Here is a 25,333-nt window from a genome sequence, read left to right as displayed (position 1 = left end):
AGGTTTTCTTTGGAGCAGGTTTGCTAAGCAGCTAGAATGCACCAAACATATCCTTAAGGACAGCATGCCCCAAAGTGCTCATCGTGAAGATTCCCCAGGTGCTTTTAGAGTCCCAGCCTCTGAATCTGCTATTTTTTTTGGCTGTTGGCTTCACTGCACAGCTTATGGGATCTTAGTTCCCTGACCAGGGGTCAAACTCAGGCCCCAGCAGTGACAGCGCCAAGGCCTAACCGCTGGACTGCCACAGAATTCCCCACATTTTTCAAAAAGCACCCCAGTTGCATCTGAAAAATTAGATAGGGCTAGGAAATAATTCCTTGGGCCAGAGTTTGCAGTTACACATGACATCTCTCATTCCTATACTCACAGCCAAAAGGGAAAGGATGGTTTGGTGTAACTATTTTATAGAGAGTTTTAGATCTGACTCATTTCTACTATAAGCACTTTCAAACGATTAAAACCCAATGTTTCCCAATGTATCTGCTGAGGTACCCAGATTCTGTGAGGTGCTTCCCAATAAAGGGGTTCCATGGTGAAATACTTGGGGGAAACAGTGCATTCTTACTCTGGATGAAAACTGCACACCGTGAAATGAAGAAATTCATTTAATGCTGTCTCACCCTGCTTTGGTCCCCTTTTTCATGCAACACCTATCTATACTAGTTGTGCAGAATATGTTTTGCAGAAACACTGGTTTATCGCCCACTGGAGGTGGCAGAATCTGGAGTTCCCAAGGATTGGCTTCTACCTCCTCTGTCCCTGCTTACGGGCAGATCCTCAGTGGGCCCCACATGCCACGTCCCTGTGGGAGTTAGGTTTGGCCTGGTGCAGTAGCAAGGCTGCCATTCTGGAGAATGAACTGCCACGAAAACAAGCCACAGAGAATTCATTTGGTCGAAGGTATTGCTGGTCCGGATGCCAGTCCATGGTCTGCTGATTAAAACTGAGAACGGCACTCAGTCCCTGTAGATGTACAGCCCGAGTGTTTCCTCAGGGCAGGGGCCGGGCTCATTCCTTTGGCTCTCACCCCACGGTGATCTCTCTTGCTTCCACGTCTTTGAAGAGTGGCAGCTTGAGATCAAGAAAGAGCGTCTTCCAGTCAGAGCACAAACAGAGCCAAAGGGGTTAAAAAGGACAAGCCAGCACACCCCAGGAGGGCCTTGGCATGTCTCCTGCTGGGCGTTTCTCAGGGAGTCCTCCTGGGCAGGCTAGAGTCCCAGGTATTCAGTCAGGAACACGGCCAGGATGCGGCTCAGGTTGTGTACCGTGGGTGGGTGCAGGTTGGCCTCGGAGTCATTAGACGTGTGCCAGACAGAGGGGAAGGGCGTGGCGATGAGGTGGAGCACGGGAACTCCTGCAGGGCAAAGAGGAGGCACAGGCCCGTGTCTGGCCCCCGGCTGACCCAGGAGCCCAGGCCCACGCCTGGGCAAGTCTGCCTTCTCTGCCCCAACCCCCCAATTGTGCCACTTGAAGAACTCTGAACAATTCTGAGGGTATGTGTTCATTTAAAAAAAACACATCCAATATATTCATAACACAAATCAGAAAAACTCAAAAACTTCATAGCTTATGAAAAGACTAGAAGATCTGAACACTCGCTAGTGCCAGGCACTGGTCCAAGTTCTTTACATTCAATCCCCTCAGCAACTCTTGAGTTGGGGGGCTGTTAATTATCCCCATTTTACAGATGAGGGAATTGAGACACAAAGAGGTTAAGCGATTTGCCACCAATCCCCAAATCTAGGAAAGGGGCCAGGTCCTATCTGTGGCCCCCTGCCCCCCAATTCCCACAGCAGGTACCTCGGCGGAGGAAGGGGATGTGGTCATCTTCCACAGAGACAGGGGGCTCCCCGGTCTGGAAGTACATCACTTCCCAAGGATGAGACTGCAGTAGGTTCAGTCGGTGCAGGCGCTTCTCTGGATGTGGTAGGGATTGGAAAGCAGAAGGTCAGCCCCTCAAGGGTCAAAGATTCCCCTGCTCACAGATCAGAGGAGGGTGGGAGGCCTGGGGGTAAAGCACTGATCATGCCAATAAGGATGAATGTTAGTTCATCATTCTGGGGTAATGTTAGTTACCCCAGACTACAGGCTATGTTCCCAGTCTCATTTAATCCCTTCAAGTCTAAGGAGACAGACACCCCCATTATTAGCATCATACCCATTTGATAGAGGGAAACTGAGGCTCAGAGAGAGGAGGTCACTTTCCCAAGCTCACACAGCTGGTAAGAAGAAAAGCCAGAATCTGAACCCAGGGCTCTCTGACCCTAGAATCCCTGTCTGTAATCACTTCATTTGACTGCTGTGGGATCTTTTGTGTTTCTGCCCCAGAGCTTTAGGGAGAGGCTAGGGAGGTGGAGGGGAGGCTGGATGGCCCCTCAGAGGCCAGGTGCCTGGTCCTCTCTCCAGCATCCCAGACAGGTGTCTGCCTATACCTTCACCCTTACCAATGCTCCTGAGCCGATGGAACCAGCGGGCAGTGCGAGGGAAGTGACTGTAGAAGGTCGGGTTGGGGGCTCCCAGGAGATCAAGAAGCATAAAGAGCTCCTAGGGAGAGAAGCCAGGACTGAGCAGCCTGGCGGGATGCTGCCAACCTCATGCCCCCCTCCTCCCACCTCACCAGCACCCAGGAGGGCCCTAGTCTTACAATAGCCTGGATCCTGGTGGAGCCCAGGCCGTGGGGTGTAGACTCCATGAGCTGGGCCAGGTGCCGGGAGCCATAAAGTGAGTCCTTGGGTCCCCACTCCTTCAGTGCCTCTTCGCCGTCCAGGAAGAGCAGCTGCAAGGTCACTGGGGCTGCCTGTGGGGGCCAGTGGTCAGGGCCAGCTCAGTGCCAGCGCACCACCTCAACTCACCCACATTTCCTGCCTGTTTGTACAGCTGACTAGGGCAAACAGTCTCCTCACTTGTAGAACCTGCTAGCCAAGAGTACAGTCTGCCTGGATTTAAATCCTGGCTGGGTTGCTCAGTAGCCAAGCAGTAGTGGGTCAGTTACTAAGTTCTCAAAGCATCGACTTCCTTAGGTAGAAATGGGGTGAGTACCACTTCTCATAGGGTAGGATTTGAACCCGGTCCTAAGACAGCACAGGTTTCCCTGGTGGCTCAGTGCTAAAGAATCCACTTGCTAATGCAGGAGACATGGGAAATGTTCGATCCCTGGGCTGGGAAGATCCCCTGGAGAAGGAAATGACAACTCACTCCAGTATTCTTGCCTGAAAAACCCCATGGACAAGGAAGCCTGGCTGGCTACAGTCCATGGGGTTGGGAGGAGTAGGACACAACTTAGCCGCTGAACAACAACAATAAAACAGGCTAGGGCAGTGCCTGATGCATAGTAACTAAATAAGGATTAGCTCTGATTGTAAGAGCTATTCCTCAAGTTCATTTGGCAAAAGAGACAGACCCACAAATAAATAATTGTATAAACAATGAAATGAAGTTGGGCAAATGCTTCTAAGAATAACAGGGTCCTGAAAGTTCCTCCAAGGGGGTGGGGGATAATCTGGCCTGGGGAACATGTTTGGTCTGCTAGGCAGGGATGTTTGCACTGAGGCTGAGGAGGACCTGGCCTGGCAAAATGGAGCAGAGGGAAGGGTGTTCCCTGGTGAGGAAGCAGCATGGACCAGGACTGGGGACAGAGAAAGGGCCAGAGAGGTTTGAGAAAAGGCCCTAGGACCCAGCAAGGGCTAGGGAGCTTGGACTCTGTTACAAGAGCACTGGGGTTTCAGCCATGGAAGGGATCTGAGCAGGATAGAGGCATGAAGTGTTTCCATTCATTCCATACATTCTTATTGACATCCTACTTTACGCCAGGCAGTATTCTGGGCAGTATTCAGGAAATACAACAGGAAATAAACACAGCCAAGGGCCCACCTATCTGAAGCTCATTCGAGCTTGGGAGACAGACAAACAAATCAACCTAAAGTCCCATGAGGCATGGAAGAGGGACAAGGAGCTATTTTATGGTGGCTGGGAAGGTCTCTTGGAGGAGGTGACATCAGAGTGGACCCCTGAATGAAGGGTGGGAGCCAGTCAGGAAGGTGTCTGAGAAAAGCACATCGTAGGCAGAGCAAACAGCAAGTGCAAATGCCCTGAGGTTGAGAGTGAGGTCCACAGAGGAGGTGGGAGGCTAGCATGGAGTGAGTGAGGTATGAGGGGTGGGAGAGGAGACCAGAGAGATGAGAGGTCACACCTCATGGGCTAAGAGAAGCACTCTGGCTTATTCACGGAATGACGTGGGAGCCATGGGAGGGTTTTAGGTAGAGAAGGGACAGAATCTGACATTCAGGAAATGGAAAGACCCTCTGGACTCTGGTGTGGAGTGGAGGAAGATAAGACCAGGTAAGGGAGAGTGGCGGTATGGAACAAGGAAGAGACATCCCTCATTCACCCACCCCCACCCTACCCCTGCTCTCCTTACCCTCTCCTTGGCTTTGCCCAGCTCTTGGTCGAGGGCCTGGGCCAGCTCCAGTAGCAGGGAGCAAGGCACTGCCGAATCCGTGGCCCCCACAAAGGGGGCTGAGCCAGATGGGAAGAGCTTGGAGTCGTAATGGCAGGCAAGGGTAAGGTGGCGGGCAGCCCCTGGGTCCAGTGTGGCCACCACATTGCCGAAGTCCAATGGCCCCAGGGGTGTGGAGGCAGTGAAGGGGTCTAGTTCTATATGCCAGCCTGCTGAAAGTGTCCGCAACGTAGCCTCCAGGAACTAGTGGCAATAGAGAAGAGGGAGGGTGGGTGGGGACTGGGGAGAAGGTCAGAAAAAGGGCCATGTGACCTGAACCATGCTGAGCAGTCAGGTTGGCCCACCAATACCACTTTGGTTGAATCGTTCCCTTGAGACACTTCTGAGTACCTACTAAGTGCCAAGCATGGAGTGCCCCCATCTCTTGAAGCCCAAACTAATCACAGCTCACCCTTCCATAGCACTCACTCTGTGCCCAGTCCTTGTTCTAGGAACCCCTATGGAGTGGGGACTGACAATGGTTCCATTTTGCAGATGAGGAAACTGAGGCACAGAGAAGATGAAATTAGTTCAAGGTCATACCAAGTGGCTGAGGTGGATGTGAAGTCAGGCAGTGTTCAAATGACTCTCAATGCCTTCTGGGGAGCAATGTAGAGGTCTGGAGCTAACCCATTTGGGTTGAAACCCTAAGCATACCATTTATTATCTGTGGGATTTGGGCAAAATGCCTAACTATTCTGGGTGTCAGTTTCCTCATCTACACAATGAAGATCAGATTGGTACCCACCTCATTAGGCTCATAGGGCTGTTGCTGATGTGTATAATTAGATTGGGGGGGGGGCACAGTATAGAGGGCAGTGGTCTGGTGGTTAGCAGAATAGAGCTCCTATTAGCTTCAGTCAGACCCCCAGCTCTGCCACTTGGGCAGGATATCTATTTCCTATTCATTGATAGGCTGTGGGGTCAGGGGTTAGAGGTGGGGTTCTTTTACCTTTCTGACTTGGAGATTGCCCGGGCTGCCCGGAGTCCGCACAACCAGCAGAGGGCGCAGGAAAGTGTTCCAGAGACGCTGAGGGTCCAGTTGCCCCACTACCCTCCGCACCCGAGCTTCGGGGAGGCTTCCGATCAAAGGGCCCTGAGGAAGCAGGTAGGGAAGAGAAGAGCAGAGCATGAAAACGACCCTCATTCCAACCATTTCCTGACTCGGTTAAAGTCCTTCCAAACCCATCCTGCCCAGCCCGCGGCAATCCTGATGGAGGAAATCTAGGCCCAGCGAGAGGAAGGGACTCTTCCAAACAGTGAGTTTAGGATTAGAACCCAGAACTCCCAGTCTTACTACTTCAGACTCTCTCACCGGGTAACCGCTATTACAAAACAAGTCCGAAGCCTCATTGCGTTGGAAAGGGGTATGCGCTCTAAGAACGGAGACGGAGGCACCTGCAGCTAGGGCCATATGGTGAAGACAAAGCCACGTCAACCCAACCTAGGGTCTCCCCCCAAGAGACCCTGGGGAAGGGGAGGCAAGGAGTAAGGGCTTCCGCAGCGCCCGTGTCCCCACCCGTCCTCACCCGCAGCTCCCGGCCCAGCGGCAGCTCTTCAGTCTGGCTATGCCAGCTGCTCCAAATTGTATAGAACACCGAGGCTACCGTCAGAGCCAGCAGCAGTAGGGGCAATAACTGTGCCCGCGGTAGAAGGCGGCGCTTGGGCGGTGAGGGTCGCTCCAAAAGGCCGCGTTCCCCGACCCGGAGCCGGGGCCGCCCGCGGCCCCCGGAACGCATGGCAGCTTCGCCCTGAAACCGGTCGGATACGGCGGATAGAGTTAAGGCCCAGCCAAGTCCCGCCCCATGAAATAAGCCGGACCAATGAGCAACAAGAGCGGCTGCACCATCCGCCCTCCCGTGAGCAGTAAAGCCAATGGGACCCTCGTCCTGAGGTCGCGGCTCCTTGCCTCCCAGGGAGCTTTGGGGGTTGGTACCCCCGGGTTGCACAACCCAAAAGGGAGAGCGTAAGAAGTAGGCGCCGCCTCAGCGCAGGAGGGGAAGCCAATGAGAAGCGTTTGATCACCGAAAACATTAGCCTTACTGGGCGCAAATCCACGCCGCTACCGGATGGACCCTCTCCTGGGTCCGGAAAAATCAATATACACGTAAATCAACAGTCCCTGAAGGAAAAGGGGAGGTGCCCATCCCTGAAGCGAGGAGCGGATTGGCTTCGCGAAGGCCGCGCCCCCAGCAGAGCGGGCGGGTATTTGGAAAAGGCTAGTATTTCCCTCCTTCAACCTATGCGGTTCTACAACAAAATGGTTTGAATCAGTCCCGCCTTCTTTTCCTCTCCAAGGTCGTGAATATCTGCCCAGTACTGTCTAGAACGGTGGCCTGGAGCTACTTACTAAATAAGGGTTCTACTCTACAGACTCTGCCGAGGGCGGAGATCGCTATAGCAACAGGCCACACCCCACTCGCTGGTTGGGTTTGCGCAGGCGCTCACGGAAGTGGGCCGCAGGAAGAGGAAGTCCCGCCTCTGGCTCTCTGTTCCGAAGGCACACCGCGTAGGAGACGGTAGTGACTTGAAAACGCGGTCACCATCATCATCATGTGAGGCCGGGCTGGGTTTGGGTGGCGGGAGTGGGATTGAGGGTGTAAATTTGGCCGCTTACCGGTTGAAGGGGGTAGGCAGAAATGGGGGCGGAAGCAAACATTTGGGGGTAAAGTGTCGTATCTTTCTACTGATGAGTTGCGAAGGGACGTGGGGCCTTTGACGGACCCTGACTTCGGGAGAGGGGACAGCTTTATCAGATAACAGGCTGGGCTTTCCCAAATAAGCAATCTTAATGAAGTGAATTTTAAGAGGAAGCGTTTTTACGAATAAAAACCTGGGAGATGGGGAGTACGGACTTGTAGGAAAAGCGGTCTTAAGGTAAGAGGCTTAGCTGGAGAAGATTGGCTTTTCGATCACATCCGCCATTTGTACGGATAACGAGTTATGGGGATGATTTTACTTATGTATTCATTCAACAGTTATTTATTGAGTGCTTGTGTGTCAGGCTGCTTTAGACCCATAGTTTATACCAGTGAATTACTCCGCTCTTCCCAAGGAAAAAAATTCTCTTCTACATCTTACGGGATGGGAAGAGGCAGGCAGGAAACGTGCTGGTAATAGATACGTAAATTCTAGAATGTGTTAGGGGATAGGGTGATGAATAAAGAAATAACAGAGCAGGGTAAAACAGTGTGGAATGTCACTTTTGAGAGACAGAACACATAAAGGAGGCAACACTTGAGCAAGAACCTGAAGAAAGTGAGAAAGCAAACCACAAAGATACCTGGGGAGGTACCTAGGCAGAGGGAAAAGTGAATAGAGGGGCCCAAGAAGGTTTGCCTAATATCTTCAAGAACCACTGAAGAGGCCATTGTGCCTGGAACAGAGTGAGGGTAAAAGCTGGGTTTTACTTTTTACACTGAGAGAGGAGTCATGAGAGGGTACTGAAGAGTGAGATGATTCTTGACACCACCCCTGAGACTGCTTTCTGGAGGGCAAACTGTTGGGGAGCATGGGTGGAGGCAAGGAGACCTCTAGGAAAGAGATGATGGAGGTTTAAGCCAAGGTAAGAAATTCAGATTCTGACAGGTTTTGGCGGCAGATGACAGGATTTGCTGACAGATTGAATGTAGGATGTAAGAGAAGAAAGAGTCAATTTGACAGTAGTGCTTTTGCTCAAAGAACCAGAGGGATGGAGTCGCCATTGACAGAGATGAGGAAGGCTGTGGATAGTATAAGTTGGGGTTATGGGGGGTCTGGAGTTCAGTCTAGGACGTGCGAGGATTGGAAATATCCATTAGACGTCCACGTGGTGATACCAAGAGAGGACTGCGTAGGAGGAGAGGGATATGTGTTAGGGAGACACTGAGGGAGAGGCCGTGAGCACCCAGGCCACGGGCCTTCTCACTGTGGGTTCCATACTTGTCTTCTCAGGAGTCTCCTCAACAAGCCCAAGAGTGAGATGACCCCAGAGGAGCTGCAGAAGCGGGAGGAGGAGGAGTTTAACACGGGGCCACTCTCCGTGCTCACGCAGTCAGTCAAAAACAACACTCAAGTGCTCATCAACTGCCGTAACAACAAGAAGCTCCTGGGCCGCGTGAAGGCCTTCGACAGGTGAGCACCAGGGTCTGGGGAGGTATGCTGTCCGGGCCTCAGTTTCCTTACCTGTGAAATATGCATCATCATAATATCCCGCAGAACAGTCATGAGGCTTCAGTAATACTATGTATGAAAAGCACTTGGCTCAGTACCTAAAACATGATAAATGCTCAGTAAACATATGCAGCCTTTAGTTAGCATTTGGGAAGTGCTTTCCTCACAGTAGATTACTATATAGCAAGATACAGAGCTTTCCCAATTTTTTTCTTTTCTTTCTTTCACTCAGTCATAGTTCCCTATATCCTCCTATCCCTTAAGGAGTAATGGGGGAGTAATAGGGAATTTTAAAAGAAAATAAAAGAGAAAAAATAGAAAAGAAAAGAAAAAAAAATTTTTTTTAATTAAAAAAAAAAAAAGGCAAAAATATATCTAGGAATTTCTCTGGAGCTGTTGCGGTCAGTGTGGGTTCGGTTCAGTTTCAGATAGCTCTTCGTTCCAGCTTACACGTCTGGATACCTATAGGCCCCTTCCGGTGTAGTTGGTGCTACCTACAGGGATTTTAATCTGTTGCACTGGTCCCTTCTGAAGCGGTTCCCTTTGTTTATTTGGCTTCTGTTTGCCAATCTCTTCAGTGTCTAATTTCCGCCCTGACCCAGGCAGGAGGAGGTGGTCTCTTGTCTGGTTCGCTAGTTCAGTCCTGCTGCGGGGAGGGAGGGGCGCTGCAGGCAGATATCGCTGTGTGTGGGGAGCACTCACAGTGTTCAGGCCACACTGGGTTTGCCCCCGCTCACGGGTGTGTGTGCTTTCCCCGTCTACACTGCTCAGGCTCCCATCTGCTCTATATGGAGCGGGCCCTGCGTTGCGTGCGGTTCTGGTTTTTGGGTATTCCACAAAAGCGCGGACTCGGTTGCTCCTGCGTTTTGTGCCTCCCCCTGCCCGAGCAGCTCAGGCGGCCAGGAGCTTGACGGGCGCACTCTCCCCGGGTGCGGTGTGCCTTCTCCCCTCCGCGGTCCCAGCCTCAGTTTCCACGCGCCCCAGTTGGGTGCGTGCGCCTTGTGTTTAGCCGCGACCTTCCCGACGGATGTCGACCATCCAGAATCTCAGGAAGTCTTTGGTTAGAAACTGGAGGCCTGTTTGCAGTGTGGTAGGGGATGCCGTCTCTGGGGCCGAGTTTGCCCCTTTCCCCTCCCCCCTGCCTCCTGTCTCTAGCGGGGATGGGCTGGTCCACAGCCGGCTAGCTCCTCTGGACTTGCTCACAGTCCCTTTGTTCTGCGAACGGCCGGCAGTGTGTTCGGCCGGTTAATTTTCTCTCTCTCTTTTGCTATCCCACAGTTTAAGTTGCTATCTCACAAAAGCTCCCTCCGATTGCCCTCAGGGCACTCAGGCCCAGTCCTTACCCTAAGCAATGCCGCCTGCTCCTCTCCGTTCCGCCCCCACTTGCTGGTGGCAGTCTGGGGTACTTTTCTGCTGGGAGTTGCTTTCAGGCACGTAATCTGTGGGTTTTGTTTATTTTTCCTCCCAGTTAGGTTGCCCTCCGAGATTCAAAAACTTCCCCCAGACCCGCCAGTGTGAGGGTTTCCTGGTGTTTGGAAACTTCCTCTATTAAGACTCCCTTCCCGGGACGGGTCTCCGTCCCTAGCTCTTTTGTCTCTCTTTTTATCTTTTATATTTTGTCCTACCTCCTTTCAAAGACAATGGGCTGCTTTTCTGGGCGCCTGATGTCCTCAGCTAGCGATCAGAAGTTGTTTTGTGAAGTTTGCTCAGCGTTCAGTTGTTCTTTCGATGAATTTGTAGGGGAGAAAGTGGTCTCCCCGTCCTATTCCTCCGCCATCTTGGCTCCTCCCTATCCTCCTATCCCTTTGGGTGCATGCATGAGGGCTCGGTCGCTTTAGTTGTGTCTAAATCTGTGCAACCGTATGGACTGTGGCTCACCAGGCTTCTCTGTCCATGGGATTCTCCAGACAAGAATACTGGAATGGGTTGCCATGCCCTCCTCCAGGAGATCCTTCCGGCCCAGGGATCGAACTTGCATCTCATGTCTCCTGCATTAGAGCCACCTGGGAAGCCCCCATCCCTTTACCTGCTTTAATTTTTCTTCCTAGCACTTACTACCACCTGACAATATATTTCAGGTGTCTTTGTTTACCTGCTTCGTGGTGTTCTCCCTTCACTAGCCTGCAGACCCTATGAAGACAAGGCTCTTATCTTTTTTTTTTCATTGCTCTAATCATCACAAACGTTTGTTGACTGAGCCATTCCACACTGTCATCACACATGCCCATAACAAGGATACTGTGTTGCTTCACTTAATTTTCACAACAGCCCTAGGAGGCAGGCACCATGAATGTCTCCATTTTAGAGAAGAGGAAACTGAGGCACAGAGGGTGAAGCCCTTTGCCCGAGCCTTGGAGCCCTGCCTCTTCCCCTTTCTGGAGGCAGTGCCGCCCAGAGGAAGGGTCAGGACGCACCCCTCACTCACTTCTGCTGCCTGCCCGTCCCCACCAGGCACTGCAACATGGTGCTGGAGAACGTGAAAGAAATGTGGACGGAGGTCCCCAAGAGCGGCAAAGGCAAGAAGAAGTCCAAGCCAGTCAACAAGGACCGCTACATCTCCAAGATGTTCCTGCGCGGGGACTCTGTCATCGTGGTCCTGAGGAACCCGCTCATCGCTGGCAAGTAGGGGCCTCTTCCCTGCTGTCAGAACCTGCCCCCTGGTTTTGCAAAGACCTGCCCTCTGTAGTTGAAATAATAAAACCGTGCGTTTTTTCTAGTGGCCTCTGCCTTTTCCCAGGGCCTAGAGAGCAGAACAGACCCCAGAGAGGGGTGGCAGGATGTGGGGCCAAGCATGGGCTCAGGCCTCTCTCAACAGGTGAAGAGGCCCAGTCTCTGCCCCTTCCAGGCCTTAATTTTCCCGTCTTGGGCAGAGAGAGCTCTTGCAGTCTTTTGTGTTTTAACTTTTTTCTACCTTCTCATCACTTTCTCCTCCTCCTCCCCACCTCTCAGTAAGTCACTCTCACTCAAAATTTCTTTCACTCCCCCCCCCCCCCCATTTGTTCACATAGTCTGTGCCCAGCCTTGTGTTGCCATGCTGGGGACACAGCAGGGCCCAGAAAAGCCCCCAACCTGCCCTCACTGAGCAGAGGTTAGCGCAGTTAGTACTCAATACTGACACCATCTGTAGCTGACACCTGCTGAGCTGTGAGAGCGCCAGGCCCTAGGCTCTGTGCTGTTCCTACATCTCTACACCTCTGAGCAGGCACTGTGATCCATCGCCTCCAATTCCAGGGGCAGGGGCTGAGGCAAAGCGTGGTGATGGCGCCTCCCCAGGGGAATCCAGCCCGAAAGTGGTGAAGTCGTGATTCAAAGCCCTGCTGCTCTGAGCCAGTGGCTTAACCCCTGAACTCTGCTGCCCTCAGATCATAGCTTCATGACCCCTGAGAGAAAGTCTCTGACAAATGTAGAGAGGTGGAGGTGGGAAAGGAGGTTTGGCTTATTGTGGGTGGATTAAGGGAAATCCCTGTCTTTCTCTAAAGCATATCCATTATGCTCCTCCCACCGGTGTCTCTCTCCGTGTTCTCCAGATAGGGCCAAGTGCCAGGCTGGTGCAGTTCCCAGGCATGAGGTCAGGATCCAAGGAGATGTCTGACACGCTGAGCTATGGCAGACAAAGCCTGAGTTATCCCAAGAGCCCATCAGCAACAGAGCTGAGGACCCTGCAGTAGAAGGCCTGACACATGCAGGGCAATGGCTGTGAGGTTATATAGGGCACACCACTGAGTGGTTCACGTCTAATTGGAACACCCATCTGAGGGGTAGATAGCAGAGCCATCCCACTTTATCGATGAGACAGCTGAGGCCCAGAGAGGGTCAGCTACTTGCTCAGGATCAGTCAGGAAACGATGGAGCTGAATTCAAACCCAGCGAGCCAGGCCCTGTGACTGGGAGGGGGACGGGATGGAGCCATGAAATCCTAATCTGTAAAGCGGGGGAAGAACGGTGCTGCTGCAGAAACCTTCCCCCTGGATTTGGTGATTGTTCGGAGCCTGGAATAGCACAGGCCCTGGGGTCCCAGTCCTGGGTTTGAGTCCCGGTCCCACGTCCCTCCTGTCTTCCCCAGGAAGTAGCAGGTCCTTCTGCTGCTTTGCTAGGCTGACAGGAAAGATTCTAGCCTAGGCCTAGAACTGATGACCCTGCCTGTCATCATCTCTTTATCCAACCACCTGCCCAAATAGTTTCTAATCCCCTCTTCCAATTCAAGTGAATGAAAGTGAAAACAGGTTGCAGGAAAAGTACTAGGCAAACTGGCCAAGTGTGTTCCGTGCACAAGTGAGATACTGTTAGGAACTTCAGGCCATCCTAGGATGTCAGTGTGATCATTTCTATTTCCCCGAAGTGAACCTGAGGCACAGAGAGGTTAGGAATTTTCCCCAAGTCACACAGCTAAATTGTAGCCAACCTAAGGTTTGAACCAGGCTGGTTCCTGCAGCATTAGTATTCCTCCACCATCTTTCTAGAGAAGCAGCTTTCAGAAAATGTTTGGTCCGTGGACTTCCCTGATGGATCCAGTGGTTAAGAGTCTGCCTGCCAATGCAGGGGACACTTGCATTGTGTCCAAACCTAACATGGGTTCGATCCCTGCTCTGGAAAGATTCTGAAACTAATGAAGCCCACCGCTGCTGAGAAGCCTGTGTGCCTAGAGCCCAAGCTTTGCAACAAGCGAAACCACTGCAGTGAGGAGACCACATACTGCAACTAGAAAGGAGCCCCCAGTTGCCGCAACTAAAGAAAGCCCGCATGCAGCAACGAAGACCCAGCACAGTCACAAATTACTAATTAATTTTTTTAAAAAAGAACATGATCATCACACACACAATTTTAATCATACACACTGCAAATAGTTTAAATAGCAGGAGATCACATGATCATTCCCAGTTGGGGCTTCTCTTAGGCATGGAGAATGGTGGCAGCGTGGTGTTCGTGATCTCTTGGTGACTCTTGAATCTCTTGGAAGTTAGGCAGCACTGCTCTCCAGAGGGTGCAAGGCCACCACTGGCGCCTGGCCACACAGCCTGCCCTCCCCGCTGTCATCTCCCTTTTGGCCTGGCCAAGATTTCCCCACACCGGAGACAACTGTTTTCTCATGCTTTATTTACAAGGACCCAGCCCTCAGGCCCCCACCTTTCCAGAACCCACAAGAGGGGCCCATGAGGGCCGCCTGCTTCAAAGCACATTGAATTCAGTGGCTGTGAGCCATATCTGTCCAGAGGGCAGGGAACCCCAAGGAAGCGAATCAACAACACCCAGGTGCTAACTGAATCTAAGTGTGTGTCTGGTGGGGAGCGATTTAGGAGTGAGAGTCGTGTGTGTGTGTATATATATGTGGCCCAGCCACATTGAGGCTGCTGGCTTCCCCCCTAAATCTCATAGTTCCTAGGGGCCACCGAAAAGGGTGGGTATCTCTTCAGGTGGCAGTGGGCCTGGCCTCTCGATGGAGATTTCAGCTCTGATGCCTGCCCTGAAACTGCATGTTTCTACCTACACACAGAATCCTCTCTGGTCCCCAGTACCCACTCACATTTCTATCCCCAGCCTCTCCTGTGAGCTCCAGCCCCTTACTCCCAGCTTAACAAGTCCAGAGAGCACTCCTGGTACTCCCCACCTCAAACCCCATCTCCCTCCCTCTTTCCTCTCTCCATCCCAAACTGAGAAGTCATCCCTGGTGTCTCTCCTTCTTCAGCAAATCCTCTCAGTTTTACCTTTAAACTAGGTCTGGAATCCAACCATTTCACATCTTACATGGCTGCCACCCTGGTCCTGCTAACATCACCTCCCACCATTATCAGACTTCTGACATGGCTCCCAGCTGCCCCATAGCCCCTAATAATCCATCCCCACAGGGCAGATAACACCTTAGCCCATTCCATTAGGAGACGCCCCAAAGAATCTTCCATGAACCTGGAGTAAAATGCCCACTCTTCTGTTCCCACCTACTTCTCTCTCCCCCTCTGTGGGCTCTGACTCATCCCGCTCCAGCCTGGTAGGTCACCTCTCTCTTCCTCAGACACAGCCAAGCTCCTTCTTGCCCTAGGGCCTTCACGGGTGTTCTTCCTTCTGCCTTAAACCTTGCCTGCCAATTCTTTGCAAAGCTGTCTCCTTCACCTCTTTTGGGCATGACTTCAAAGTCGCTTCATCAGAGATGTCCTGAACCACACTAGGTCCCCTCCTAACTTTTCTTCCTAAGCCATCGCACAGTGTATATAGTATAATTTGGTCTGTCCTCACCGCCTATTTCCCCCACTCAGTTGTGATCTCTAGGAGAACAGGGGCTTTTCTGTTTCCTTCCCCGCCCCCCGCCCCAAACCCCCGCCATTTCTCCAGCACCCTCCAAGCCAAGCCTGGTACTCAGCAGGCGCTCAATAAATACATGCTAACTGAATAGACCCAAGAATCCCGCTGCCTAGCAGTAACTTTCTAAGACGTGGTTGGCCTCACCCCCAGGACCTGGGAGGGTCCTCGAGCACAGAGCGCGGCCAGCGGCGACCTGGCCCGGGCCGGAGCCGGAGGGCAGGGTCCGGAAGGCGGGCTCGCGGCGCTGGTGCGGCTCCTCGCCGAGGCTGTGGCGCAGGCGGCAGCGGTGCCAGCCCCGGCGGATCTCCGACTGCACCTGAAACCGGACGGCGCTCAGAGGCGGCGGCGCGCGCGCCATCCCTGCGCGGCCGGCAGAGGGCGCGGGCGACGGGCCGCGGCTCTCCCTACCTCCTTGTTGATGAAGCAGTAGAGGACGCTGACCAGGAAGCCCTGCCATGAGGGGAGCAGGAGTTAAAGTGGGTGCAGGGGCAGGGTTATAAACACCCCTCAATGAGCTCTGACCCTTTACAGGCGCAAACCACTTCGCCTGTCGCCACATCGGTCCTAGATTATTGCAGTCACCCTGTCCCTGGCTCCTGACTTCCCCCGGCCCCTTGCTCTCGCCAATTTGCAGAGCCATCAGGGATGGAGATTAAGAACATGTAACCCCAGAGGCTGAAAGCTTGGATGTGATCACGGCTCTCCACTTTCTTTCCCACTTAGGCAAGCTGCTTAACCCCTCTGTGCCTCAGTTTCTTCATCTGGAAAAGGGAACAATAATACAGTGGTGGTGCTGAGATTTAAGGTATTATTAATATGCAAGAAGGTCCAGTGCATGAAACATAGTTAAACCTTGTTCTAAATCTTATCATAACTTACTACATGACATACTGGATTTATTTATTTGGCCGTGCTGCAGGGCTTGTGGGATCTTAGTTCCCAGACCAGGGATCGAACCTGGGCCCTCGACAGTGAAACTGCTGAGTCCTAACCACTGTAGTGCCAAGAAATTCCCTAATAATAACCTTTAATAGGCACATCAAAAAATTAATTTTGAAATTATTTTTAAAAATTAGTTTTATATTTATAACAATTTAGAAATGTAAATACATATAAAATATATTTATAATTAATAAAGTAATTGCTACATTAATGCAAGACAAGGGCTTCCCTAGTGGCTCAGATGGTAAAGAATCTGCCTGCAATGCAGAAGACCCAGGTTCAATCCCTGGGTAGGGAAGATCCCCTGGAGAAGGGAATGGCAACCCACTCCAGTATTCTTGCCTGGAGAATTCCAAGGACAGAGGAGTCTGGCAAAGTTGAACATGACTGACTAAGCATGCAGTAAGATATTACTTATCTTATTATCACTTTCCACTATCCCATTAAAGTCCAACTCTGATCACGTTCCTTTGCTCCCATGGCTCCCAACTTACTCAGAGGAAAACCCAAGGCCCATGAATCTACCCAGGTACTTCACCTCTGTCTTATCCTACTACCCCCTTCTTAAGGCATGCTGGCCATGAGAGTGCCATCATGATCGGTACCCTCTCCCACCTCAGAGATCTTGCACTTGGCATTTCTCTTCCTGGAACATTTCCCCCCCAAATATCTTCCTGGCTCATTCCCTCATCTTCTTTGGGAGTCTGCTCTAGTGTCTTTTCAGCAAGGCCTTCCCTGACCCCTGTCCACAATCCTATTCTTTGTCATCTCTATTTTCTTGCCTTCCCATCCCTCCCTCCTTTAGGCACATCTCACCATCTGACATTCTGTGTATTTTACTTATATAGCATATTTAGCATCTGTCTCTCCCACTAAAGCATAGGGACCATTGGGTTGGCCATATCCCCATAGTAAGCCTGGAAAAGTGCTTGGTATATAGTAAGTGTTCAATAAATTTTTGCTGAATTGATAAATGAACAGTCTTATAAAGTGAAACTAGTATTGTCCCCACTTTAGAGATGGGAAAACTGAGGCCCAACAAGGTAAAGCAGGATAGAGACTAGGACAAGCACGGGCAGGGTTGACCTTAAATATCAGTGGACATCTCCTTCCATTGGCATGTTGGCACTTCATACGCTTCACCTTTTCCCTGGCCCTGAGGTGAAGGTCACCGAGCTGGGAAGTGAGGACCCAGATTTGGCCCCAGCCCTGGCTGATCTCAAAACCCTCGATCTTAACCAGGAGGCAGTACTGCTGGGGCTGCTGGGTCTCCTGCCTTCTCCCTGCTTCCCCAGTCAGGACGGAAGGGTAGAATTAAAAAAATCCTATCTTCGCAGCCTATTCTGCGGCTGCACCAGAGGATGACTCTAATTCTCCTGCCTCTCTGAGTAGGAGGACCCGAACTCAAAGGGTGTAGCTCCTGCACCCCGCTTAGGCACCTGGAAAGAACTGAGGAAGATCTCAAAGCCGAGCTTGGCCAAGCGCAGGGCACCCCGGGCCTGTTCTTCAGTCACGGGAGCAAACACCACCTCGTGGACGCCCAGCAGAGGCACCAGCGTCAGCGTGGAGCGAGCCAGCCTGCGAGTAGAGGGTGGCAGTGATGCCGGGGTCCTGAGTCCCCCATCTTGCCCCAGTCACCCTCCCCTCCGTCCCCACCTCAGTCGGTAGTCCGGGCAGCGCATCTGTCGCGTCCTCAGCTTTGACACGAGGATGCCAAGGATGCGGATAAAGATGAGAAAATTAATCTGCGGGAGTTGGGGGGGGGGGGGTAGGGGAGAGAGAGAGACTGAGCCAGTTCCCCGCCACCTTGGCTTCCCAGGATGGGATAATCTTGAGACCAGCCTGGAGGAGATGGGACCGGCCGTACCAAGATTGTTAGGAGAATAGGGGTTCGTATGATCCACCAAATGGCTTTGATATCGTTCCGCTCCCAGCACCTGGAGGAGAGGACGTAGAGCTGAAATAGACTAGAAAACCCCAGACTCACAGAATTAAGCACTTAACCTCCCCACCTTCCTTAAGGCCACACCCACATCTCCCTAAAGCCCCTGCTACTATTTAGGCCCAGCCCTCATCCCGCCCCTTGCAGTAGTCCTGGAACCCATCTTCCTAAGCGACTGGTTCCTTTATATACCCTCCCAGGCTCTTAGAGGCAATTAGAACCTCCCCCACGATTCCGTCTCACTCCGCCCACGTCCCTCCAAGGACCGCCCATGTCCCTCCAAGCCCCGCCCACCTCCCCAGACCCGCCCCAGACCCCGCGACTCACTGCGTGTTCTCGAACAGGTACCTGACGATCACCCATGGAATGACGAAAAGCGTGGGGGCCCCTGTGCAGACCCCAACCCCCGCCCCCCACCCCGCCGCAGCTGTCAGAGCGCGCACAGGCCCTTCCAGGCCCAAGACCCGCGGAATTCCCCCGCCGGGAAGGGGAGGCGGAGAATCCTAGAGAAGGGAGGAGACCCCCTCAGGCAGACCAGCTGGGTAGTTTACGGGAGGGGAAGCGCGCTGGACAGGGCAGGGGACAGGGTCGGGGCTCACCCCAGCCGAGGAGCATGTAGCAGCGGAAGTGGCCCTCCTCGGAGCCTCCCACAAGCACAAGGAGACTGTGCAGGTAGATGCCTTCCACCAGCAGCCACGTGTAGTTGGCACCCACGCAGTACTGGGTCACGATCTGGGCCGTGCGACAGGCAGCTAGGGCCTAGGGGGTGGCCAGACAGGGGGAGGGGGCAGTCAGGGTCCCCTCCAAGCCCATCTCTTGTCATCAAATATTCTCTTCCCATTCTGTATCACCAAAGAATGATATAGCTATCCTCTCTTCACTCACTCTGTTCTCCTTCCCTACATGAACTCTCCCACTCTAACCTCTCTAACGATTGGTATCTTCCCTGGAAGCTCCGCTGGTAAGGAATCCTGCAATGCAGAAGGCCCTGGTTCAATTCCTGAGTCGGGAAGATCCGCTGGAGAAGGGATCGGTTACCCACTCCAGTATTCCGGCCTGGAGAATTTCATGAGTTCCCCCCAGATTCCCCTGAATATGGACTCTCCCACCCCATCTCTTAAGAATTCAACTACTCCACCTCTCAAAAGGTTTCTCTCATCACCCACCAGCACATGGACTCTCCCACCCCCGTCGCTTTCAATAATTGGTATGGCCCAACTTGCTGCCAGACCGGTTCTCTCCCCGTTCGCCCCTAGTCTCTAGTCTCTCCCATCTTGTCTCCCTGGAACAAATTGGTATCTACCAAATCCCCCCATCGATTATTTTCTCCCATCCTGCCAACTTCGGTCTCGCCTCTAGCAGGGGACTCTCTTATTGGTGCAAAACTCCAACGGGTGAGATACTGAGAGAAAGGGAATGGAAACGTTCCAGTAGAGGAGATAACGGGATGAGAGAGTTCAATGATGGGGGAGGCTGTGTAGGGAGGGTCCCTCTCTAGTTGTGTCAGAAGGGTCTAGAGAGATTAACAGTGGATAACATTATTGTTCTTTTTGTTGTTTCCTTGCTAAGTCGTGTCTAAGTCTTTTGTGACCCCATGGACTGTAGCCCACCAGGCTCTTCTGTCTGGGATTTCCCAGGGAAGAACAGTGCAGTGGGTTGCCATTTCCTTCTCCAGGGGATATTCCCGACCCAGGGACCGAACCCATGTCTCCTGCATTGGTAGACAGGTTCTTCACCATTGAACCACCAGGGAAGCCCGGTTGATAGGGTGAAAATTGCTCAGTCATGTCTGACTCTTTGTGGCCCCGTAGACTATACAGTCCATGGAATTCTCCAGGCCAGAATACTGGAATAGGTGGCCTTTCCCTTCTCCAGGGGATCTTCCCAATCCAGGGATCGAACCCAGGTCTCCTGCACTGCAGGCATTCTTTACGTTCTGAGCCACCAGGGAAGCCCACTGATAGGCTGCTGCTGCTAAGTCACGTCAGTCGTGTCCGACTCTGTGCGACCCCATAGACGGCAGCCCACCAGGCTCCCGTCCCTGGGATTCCCCAGGCAAGAATACCGGAGTGGGCTGCCATTTCCTTCTCCAGTGCATGAAAGTGAAAAGTGAAAGTGAAGTCGCTCAGTCGTGTCCGACTCTTCGAGACCCCATGGACTGCAGCCTACCAGGCTCCTCCGTCCATGGGATTTTTCCAGGCAAGAATACTGGAGTGGGGTGCCATTGCCTTCTCCGACTGATAGGCTAGGAGGTAGTAAATGGAATGGGAACTCTCTGGCCCTACCAGAGGAGGCAGAATCTCAATTTGAGAAAGAGAAGGATGCGCTCACCTGGTTCCACGAGGTAAGGACCTGATCCCCAGGGTAGGGGCCAGGGGGAGGAAGCAAACGGTCCCGGGTAAGGATGGCAGCCGCCCGCAGCATGAAAGACGTGAACAGGTTGATGTGGATGTAGTTGCGAGTGCAGCGCAGCCGCCTGGGGGGTTTGGGAGGCAGTCTGAGGGCCTGTCCTTGGCCACACAGAGTCCCTTAAACTATGTCCCAGCCCTCCCCACAGAACCACCACTGGATACTTGTTGCCAGTGGAGCCTGACTACCCCCATCTTTCTGGGAAAAGTGAAGCCCAGTCTCTGCTGCTTCTGTTCAGGGTTGGGGGGGGTCCCACCTGAAGGTACTCAAGATGAGCAAGGCGAACAGCAGTGTGGCAAGGGACAGGGAGTAGCCCACGGTGTACACAACCTGCAGCCGTTCCAAGGTCAGCCTTTGGTCCTGGGGGTGGAGGTGGGGGAAGAGGACACAGGAATAGAGCTCAGCTCCTGCAAGCCACAACTGCTGAGCCCAGACCGAAAAGCCTGCATGCCGCAACTAAGACTAGACCCCGCTCACTGCAACTAGAGAAAGCCTGCACAAAGCAATGAAGACCTGGTGCAGCCAAAAATTAATGAATAAATTTTAAAAAGAAATAGAGCTCAACTCCTGCCCTTGGGCCATAAAGGAGCTGCTCTTTGTTCCTCCTCGGACCCCAATTTTCTTTTGGGGAATCTATCAACCTTTGTTTGAGTGGGGCATTCCACCCCTCAAGTCCAGGACTGGGCATGTGACCAACGAATCAAAGCATTCTATCTAACACTACACTACACACACACACACACGCACACACACACGCGCACACACACACACACACATGCACGCACACACACACAGAGTGATTACTCAGGGGCAGGTATGCTACCCAAATCAGGCCAGTGATGGTCAGTCCTGGGACATTAAGTTGGAGCTATTGAGAAGAAAGCTCAGTCTGCCGATAGCATTGCTTGGTAGGTAAGAATGTGAGCCTGGTACCAGTGGGGGCCACCTTTTCCACCCCACAAAAAAAAAGAGGACATCATCATAGAGAAAAACAGAAGTACAATATGGTGAGAGAGATTCCCAACTACATCATTTTAGCACTTAGATCCAGCTGTACCTGAAGCTGTAGCCTTATAATTTTCAATCACAAAAGCCAATATCTTTCTCTTTCTCCTTCAAGCAAGGAGTTGAATTTCTATCACTTGGAACCCAGGATCCTGAATGGTACAAGGGGCTTCAGGCTCTGTCTGAGGCTGCTGCTTTTCTGCTGCTGCCTAGAAATCATACCCTGAAATGTCTCCTTTTCTTACCTGAAAAACCCCATTTTTCTCTGGGTTTTCACACTGAGAATGGTCTCTCCAAGGTCCCCATTGGCCATCACTGCCACATTGGCGGAGGACAAAGCCTTTAGCCACTGAGGGGAAACAAGGGAGGGAATCAGAGGCACACAGAGAGAGATGGAGACAGAAAGACGAACTGAGACAAAGGCAGAGAGAGATATCCAGTGATGATGATGATAAACTGTAATATAGCATTTTACATGTACTAATTTAATATTCTTAACAAACCTATGAACTTGGTACTGTCATAAACATCAATTCACAAATGAGGAACTGAGGCATAAAGAAATTTCATTGGAAAAGACTGATGCTGGGAAAGATTGAAGGCAGGAGGAGAAGGGGACGACAGAGGTTGAGATGATTGGATGGCATCACTGATTCAATGGACATGAGTGTGAGCAAACTCTGGGAGACAGTGAAGGACAGGGGAGCCTGGCGTGCGGCAGTCCATGGGATGACAAAGAGTCGGACACAATTGAGCAGTTGAACCCCAGGTCACACTGCTAGTTAGGCAAGGAAGACCAAGATGTACAGAGACAGACTCATAAAAAGGAGAGAAAATAACCTGGTGGTCGTCAGAGAAATACAGAGACAGAGGAGGGATGTTATCTGGAGGGACACACAGACGGAGACATCCAGCCCAAGAGGACCAGGGAGCTGCGGGGGAGTGGCGTCTGGGACCAGGCTTAGGAGGGAGGTCTCTGTGTCAGAGTTGGGCCTGGGGTCCGCCCGGCAGCTCACCGTGGCCGTGCCAGGGCAGATACCAAGGGCAGGACGCACGGGCAGTGGCGTTGGGTGCAGTGTAGTCCCAGCAGACGTACATATCGAAGGACCCGTTACAGGCGAGACCTGGGGTGGGCGTGGGGGCCGGAGTTCGGACAGAGCCCAAGGCATCTCGGCCCTGCACTCACAAGCCCCGCCCGAGCCGCGCCCACCCGGAGTGGTCGCGTCCCTGCTCCTTCGTAGCTCCTCCCACTAGGCCCCGAGGCCCCGCCCATATTTCGAGCCTTATTCTGTGCTCCTCCCACCAAGAAAGGTCCCGCCGCAGATGCTTCCCAGTCTGCAGGGCCCTTCCTAGACTCCACCCCAAACCCCGCCCCCTTCGCCGTCCCCTTTAGGTCCCCCCCGCCGAGTGTAAACCCGGCCCAAGACCCCTCCGCTTTCAAGCTTCATCTCTGGCGTCCCCCTCGTGGCCCACTTTTACCCCAGACCCTCAGACTTCTCTTTCGGGCCTCGGCGGCGTGTCAGCCCCAAGCCGGCCTCAAGCCCATCCCTCTCAGCCCCAGCCCTTCCCTTGCCCGCAGTCCTCCACCCCTGTCACACCTGCTGGGCGCTCCGAGGCCTCCAGCGTCTCCTGGCACTCCCTGCGGTACCGCTCCCAGCGCTGGTACAGCGCTCCCGCCGTCTGCCCCTCAGAGCCTGCCTACAAAAAGAGAGAAGAGAGGACCACCCCTCCCACCGCGGCCCGCGCCCCGACCCCAGCTCCCAGGCAGCAAGATCCCCTGAGGGCCAGAGACACCCTAGAGGGTCTTGGAGCGGCTGTCCTGTTTCGGTCAGGCGTCTTGGGTGGCTTAGAAACCTCTTTTAAGTCTTGAGGGGTGCCTAGAAAGCACCAGGGGAGTTGCTGTGGGGAACTAAAAACCTTCAGGAAAATTAGGAGATGGAGGTGGCTGGAAATTATCAGGAGATTTGCGGAGAGTTGGGGAAGAAGAAGGACTAGAAACAACCATCAAAACTTGAATCTGGGCAGGTGGGGAGCCTTGAAACAGTCTTCCCAGTGGGATACGACTTAAAACCGGCCCCAACATCCCTCCAAGCCTTGAGCGCCTTGGCTCCTCTGGTTCTCACCTCCGCGCTCCGGAGCAGCGGCTCCCACAGCGAGAGCAGAAGCAGCGGCCACCAGGGTGGACAGGTGGGCATCGTGTGGGCAGCAGGGCATGGAGAACGAAGGGTCCGGTCACGCAAGGGCAGCCGGGTCTGCGGGTCCGAGGCAGAATCAGGAGCCTCTGCCTCCTCTCCTAGCCCCAGCGCCCTCCGCTCAGGGAGTCGCATACCCCGGAGACAGCGCCCCCCACAACTACGAGTGATGATTTGGGGCCAGGTGGTGGGGGAGGGGGTGAGTCTTGAGGAGTGGGCGGAGACCGATCTCCAACACCTGATTCCCCGGCCCGCCCCCGGCTGTTGCTGGGGCAGCGGTGATGGAAGGGGGGTGTTTGCAGAGGGTGCGGTTGCCTTAGAGTTGCGCTGGACGGGAAGCTCCAGAGTCACCCGCAGTCTAGACCTAGAGACTCGGGGGAACCTGGGGACCACCTTGGAGAGGAGGACATGTAGCTCGAAGTGACTCTTGGACTTCCCACTCTCCCAGTTCAAAGGGTTTTCAAATCACGGATAGGAACCCGACCTTATCAAACTTCCCTGGCTGCGGATAAAACCCAGAGTTAATGGGTCAATAGCTCTCCTTAGGGACTAGAAAGGTGAGGGGCCCAGATGCTTGGAAATCAGTCTACCCGCCAACGCCCCACATCCGGCACCATGCAGGGAAAGGAGGAAACAGGAGGATGTTGGTTGGAGCCCCAGAAACACACGAGTCAGAAATGCTTGAGACAAACATAGAAACTGAGAGACACAGAGACAGACAGAATGAGACATGACAAGAGACCAGACATCAAAAGGGAGAGGAAGACAGAGACGAAAATGTGGACTAGGAGACAGAGGAGGTAGAGACATGGAGAGACACAGAGAATGGGGCAAACAGACGGAGATATAGAACTAGCGGCTAAACAGGGATTTGCGACGTGGAGACAGAGATACTGAGAGATAGACAGAAGGACATAGACCGGGCACAGAGAAGCTGAGACAAAGGCACAGAGCAAGAGGGGTCTGGAGACGTGAGGGGACAGAGGGGCGGGGGCATGGCTAAGATGGGGGAGCCCTCACCTGTTCCCAGCTCGCCTCTCAATCACTTGCTTCTGACGCTGTCGCCTCCACGGCCTCGCCTGGGCTCCGCAGGAGGTGACAGCCTGGGGTAGGGGTAGGGGGCGGGGCCAGGGCGGGCCAAGGAACAGGAGCGGGGAGCTGGGGCAGAGACCTGGCGCAGGGGGCCAGTCATCTGTGAGTATCACAGCCACTCAGGGTCACGTGGGGGAGCGCAGTCACAGAGTCAGCATCCTGAGGACCCCCCTCCCAGGGCGCACAGCCCCTCACGTTGTCCCACCTGTCCCATCCAGCCACCACGCGAGGGGCCACACACACAATGTCACACATGACCCCATACGCTGAGCTGCAGAGAGGCACGGCACAGCATCTCACATACTGTGCCTCACTGAACGTGTTCTTCATATTCATTCATAGTCCCACAATCCAGCATCACACCCTGTGAGCCAAAGGTTCTCCCCCACAGGTTGACAGTCATCCACAGTGACACACAGCCACACACTCTGGGCATGGACTTCTCCACTCACTCAGCAACACAATCACAGCTTCCTACAGTTCCCATGATACTGTGTCCATCCTGCATATGTTCACGCCATCATTAAATCACATCACAAATACTGTCTGTCTTCCCCCACTGGCCTGAGTGCCCCATGAGGACAGGGCCAGGGCACCTGTCACCACTGGGTCCCCAGCGTCACTCAGCACAAGTTGGGGCATAGAGCAGAGGCTGTTGACATAAAGGCAAACAGTTATATGTGATTGTCATACAATCCTTTAATGACAGTCTGAAAGTCATATATACAATGTTACACAACTCCACTCATTAACGTGCTCACACAACAGCTCACACACTCCACATAATTACCGACAGAGTCCACAGTCACA

The 25,333-nt window shown here is 53.1% G+C and overlaps 3 protein-coding genes and 1 non-coding gene across 5 annotated transcripts; 2 read left to right on the top strand and 2 right to left on the bottom strand.

Moving 5' to 3' along the window:
* Window positions 1-587: 587 nt before the first annotated feature.
* On the bottom strand, window positions 588-6,613 carry QPCTL (glutaminyl-peptide cyclotransferase like). Of its 2 annotated transcripts, XM_043899524.1 has the most exons (8): window positions 6,539-6,613; window positions 6,025-6,246; window positions 5,448-5,591; window positions 4,418-4,699; window positions 2,645-2,797; window positions 2,445-2,544; window positions 1,801-1,917; window positions 588-1,354 (listed from the first exon to the last, which is right to left on the bottom strand). In XM_043899524.1, exons 2-8 carry the CDS (start codon window positions 6,232-6,234, stop codon window positions 1,209-1,211), a joined length of 1,152 nt encoding a protein of 383 aa, XP_043755459.1. In that variant the 5' UTR covers window positions 6,235-6,246; window positions 6,539-6,613; the 3' UTR covers window positions 588-1,208. The 2 variants fall into 2 exon arrangements, with proteins under 2 accessions (XP_043755459.1, XP_043755458.1); XM_043899523.1 differs by lacking the exon at window positions 6,539-6,613 and having other exon boundaries at window positions 6,025-6,436.
* Window positions 6,614-6,895: 282 nt separating this feature from the next.
* On the top strand, window positions 6,896-11,366 carry SNRPD2 (small nuclear ribonucleoprotein D2 polypeptide). The gene is made up of 3 exons (XM_043899525.1): window positions 6,896-7,050; window positions 8,429-8,608; window positions 11,099-11,366. Coding segments are annotated over exons 1-3 (357 nt in total). The 5' UTR covers window positions 6,896-7,048; the 3' UTR covers window positions 11,274-11,366.
* A 3,005-nt stretch (window positions 11,367-14,371) lies between these two features.
* On the bottom strand, window positions 14,372-24,865 carry GIPR (gastric inhibitory polypeptide receptor). The gene is made up of 14 exons (XM_043899519.1): window positions 24,452-24,865; window positions 23,363-23,491; window positions 22,838-22,937; window positions 22,256-22,363; window positions 21,485-21,588; window positions 20,491-20,594; window positions 20,157-20,301; window positions 18,425-18,584; window positions 18,153-18,213; window positions 17,751-17,820; window positions 17,540-17,628; window positions 17,323-17,461; window positions 15,350-15,391; window positions 14,372-15,257 (listed from the first exon to the last, which is right to left on the bottom strand). Exons 2-14 carry the CDS (start codon window positions 23,432-23,434, stop codon window positions 15,051-15,053), a joined length of 1,401 nt encoding a protein of 466 aa, XP_043755454.1. The 5' UTR covers window positions 23,435-23,491; window positions 24,452-24,865; the 3' UTR covers window positions 14,372-15,050.
* Window positions 16,110-16,181, top strand: TRNAC-GCA. The gene has a single exon. It is a non-coding gene; the product is annotated as a tRNA-Cys (tRNA).
* Window positions 24,866-25,333: the final 468 nt, after the last annotated feature.

Source organism: Cervus elaphus, chromosome 4 (assembly GCF_910594005.1).
Source record: "Cervus elaphus chromosome 4, mCerEla1.1, whole genome shotgun sequence".
NCBI classification, from domain to species: domain Eukaryota; kingdom Metazoa; phylum Chordata; class Mammalia; order Artiodactyla; family Cervidae; genus Cervus; species Cervus elaphus.
Note: the sequence above shows the minus strand (reverse complement) of the source record. Positions and strands in the feature narration are given on the sequence as shown.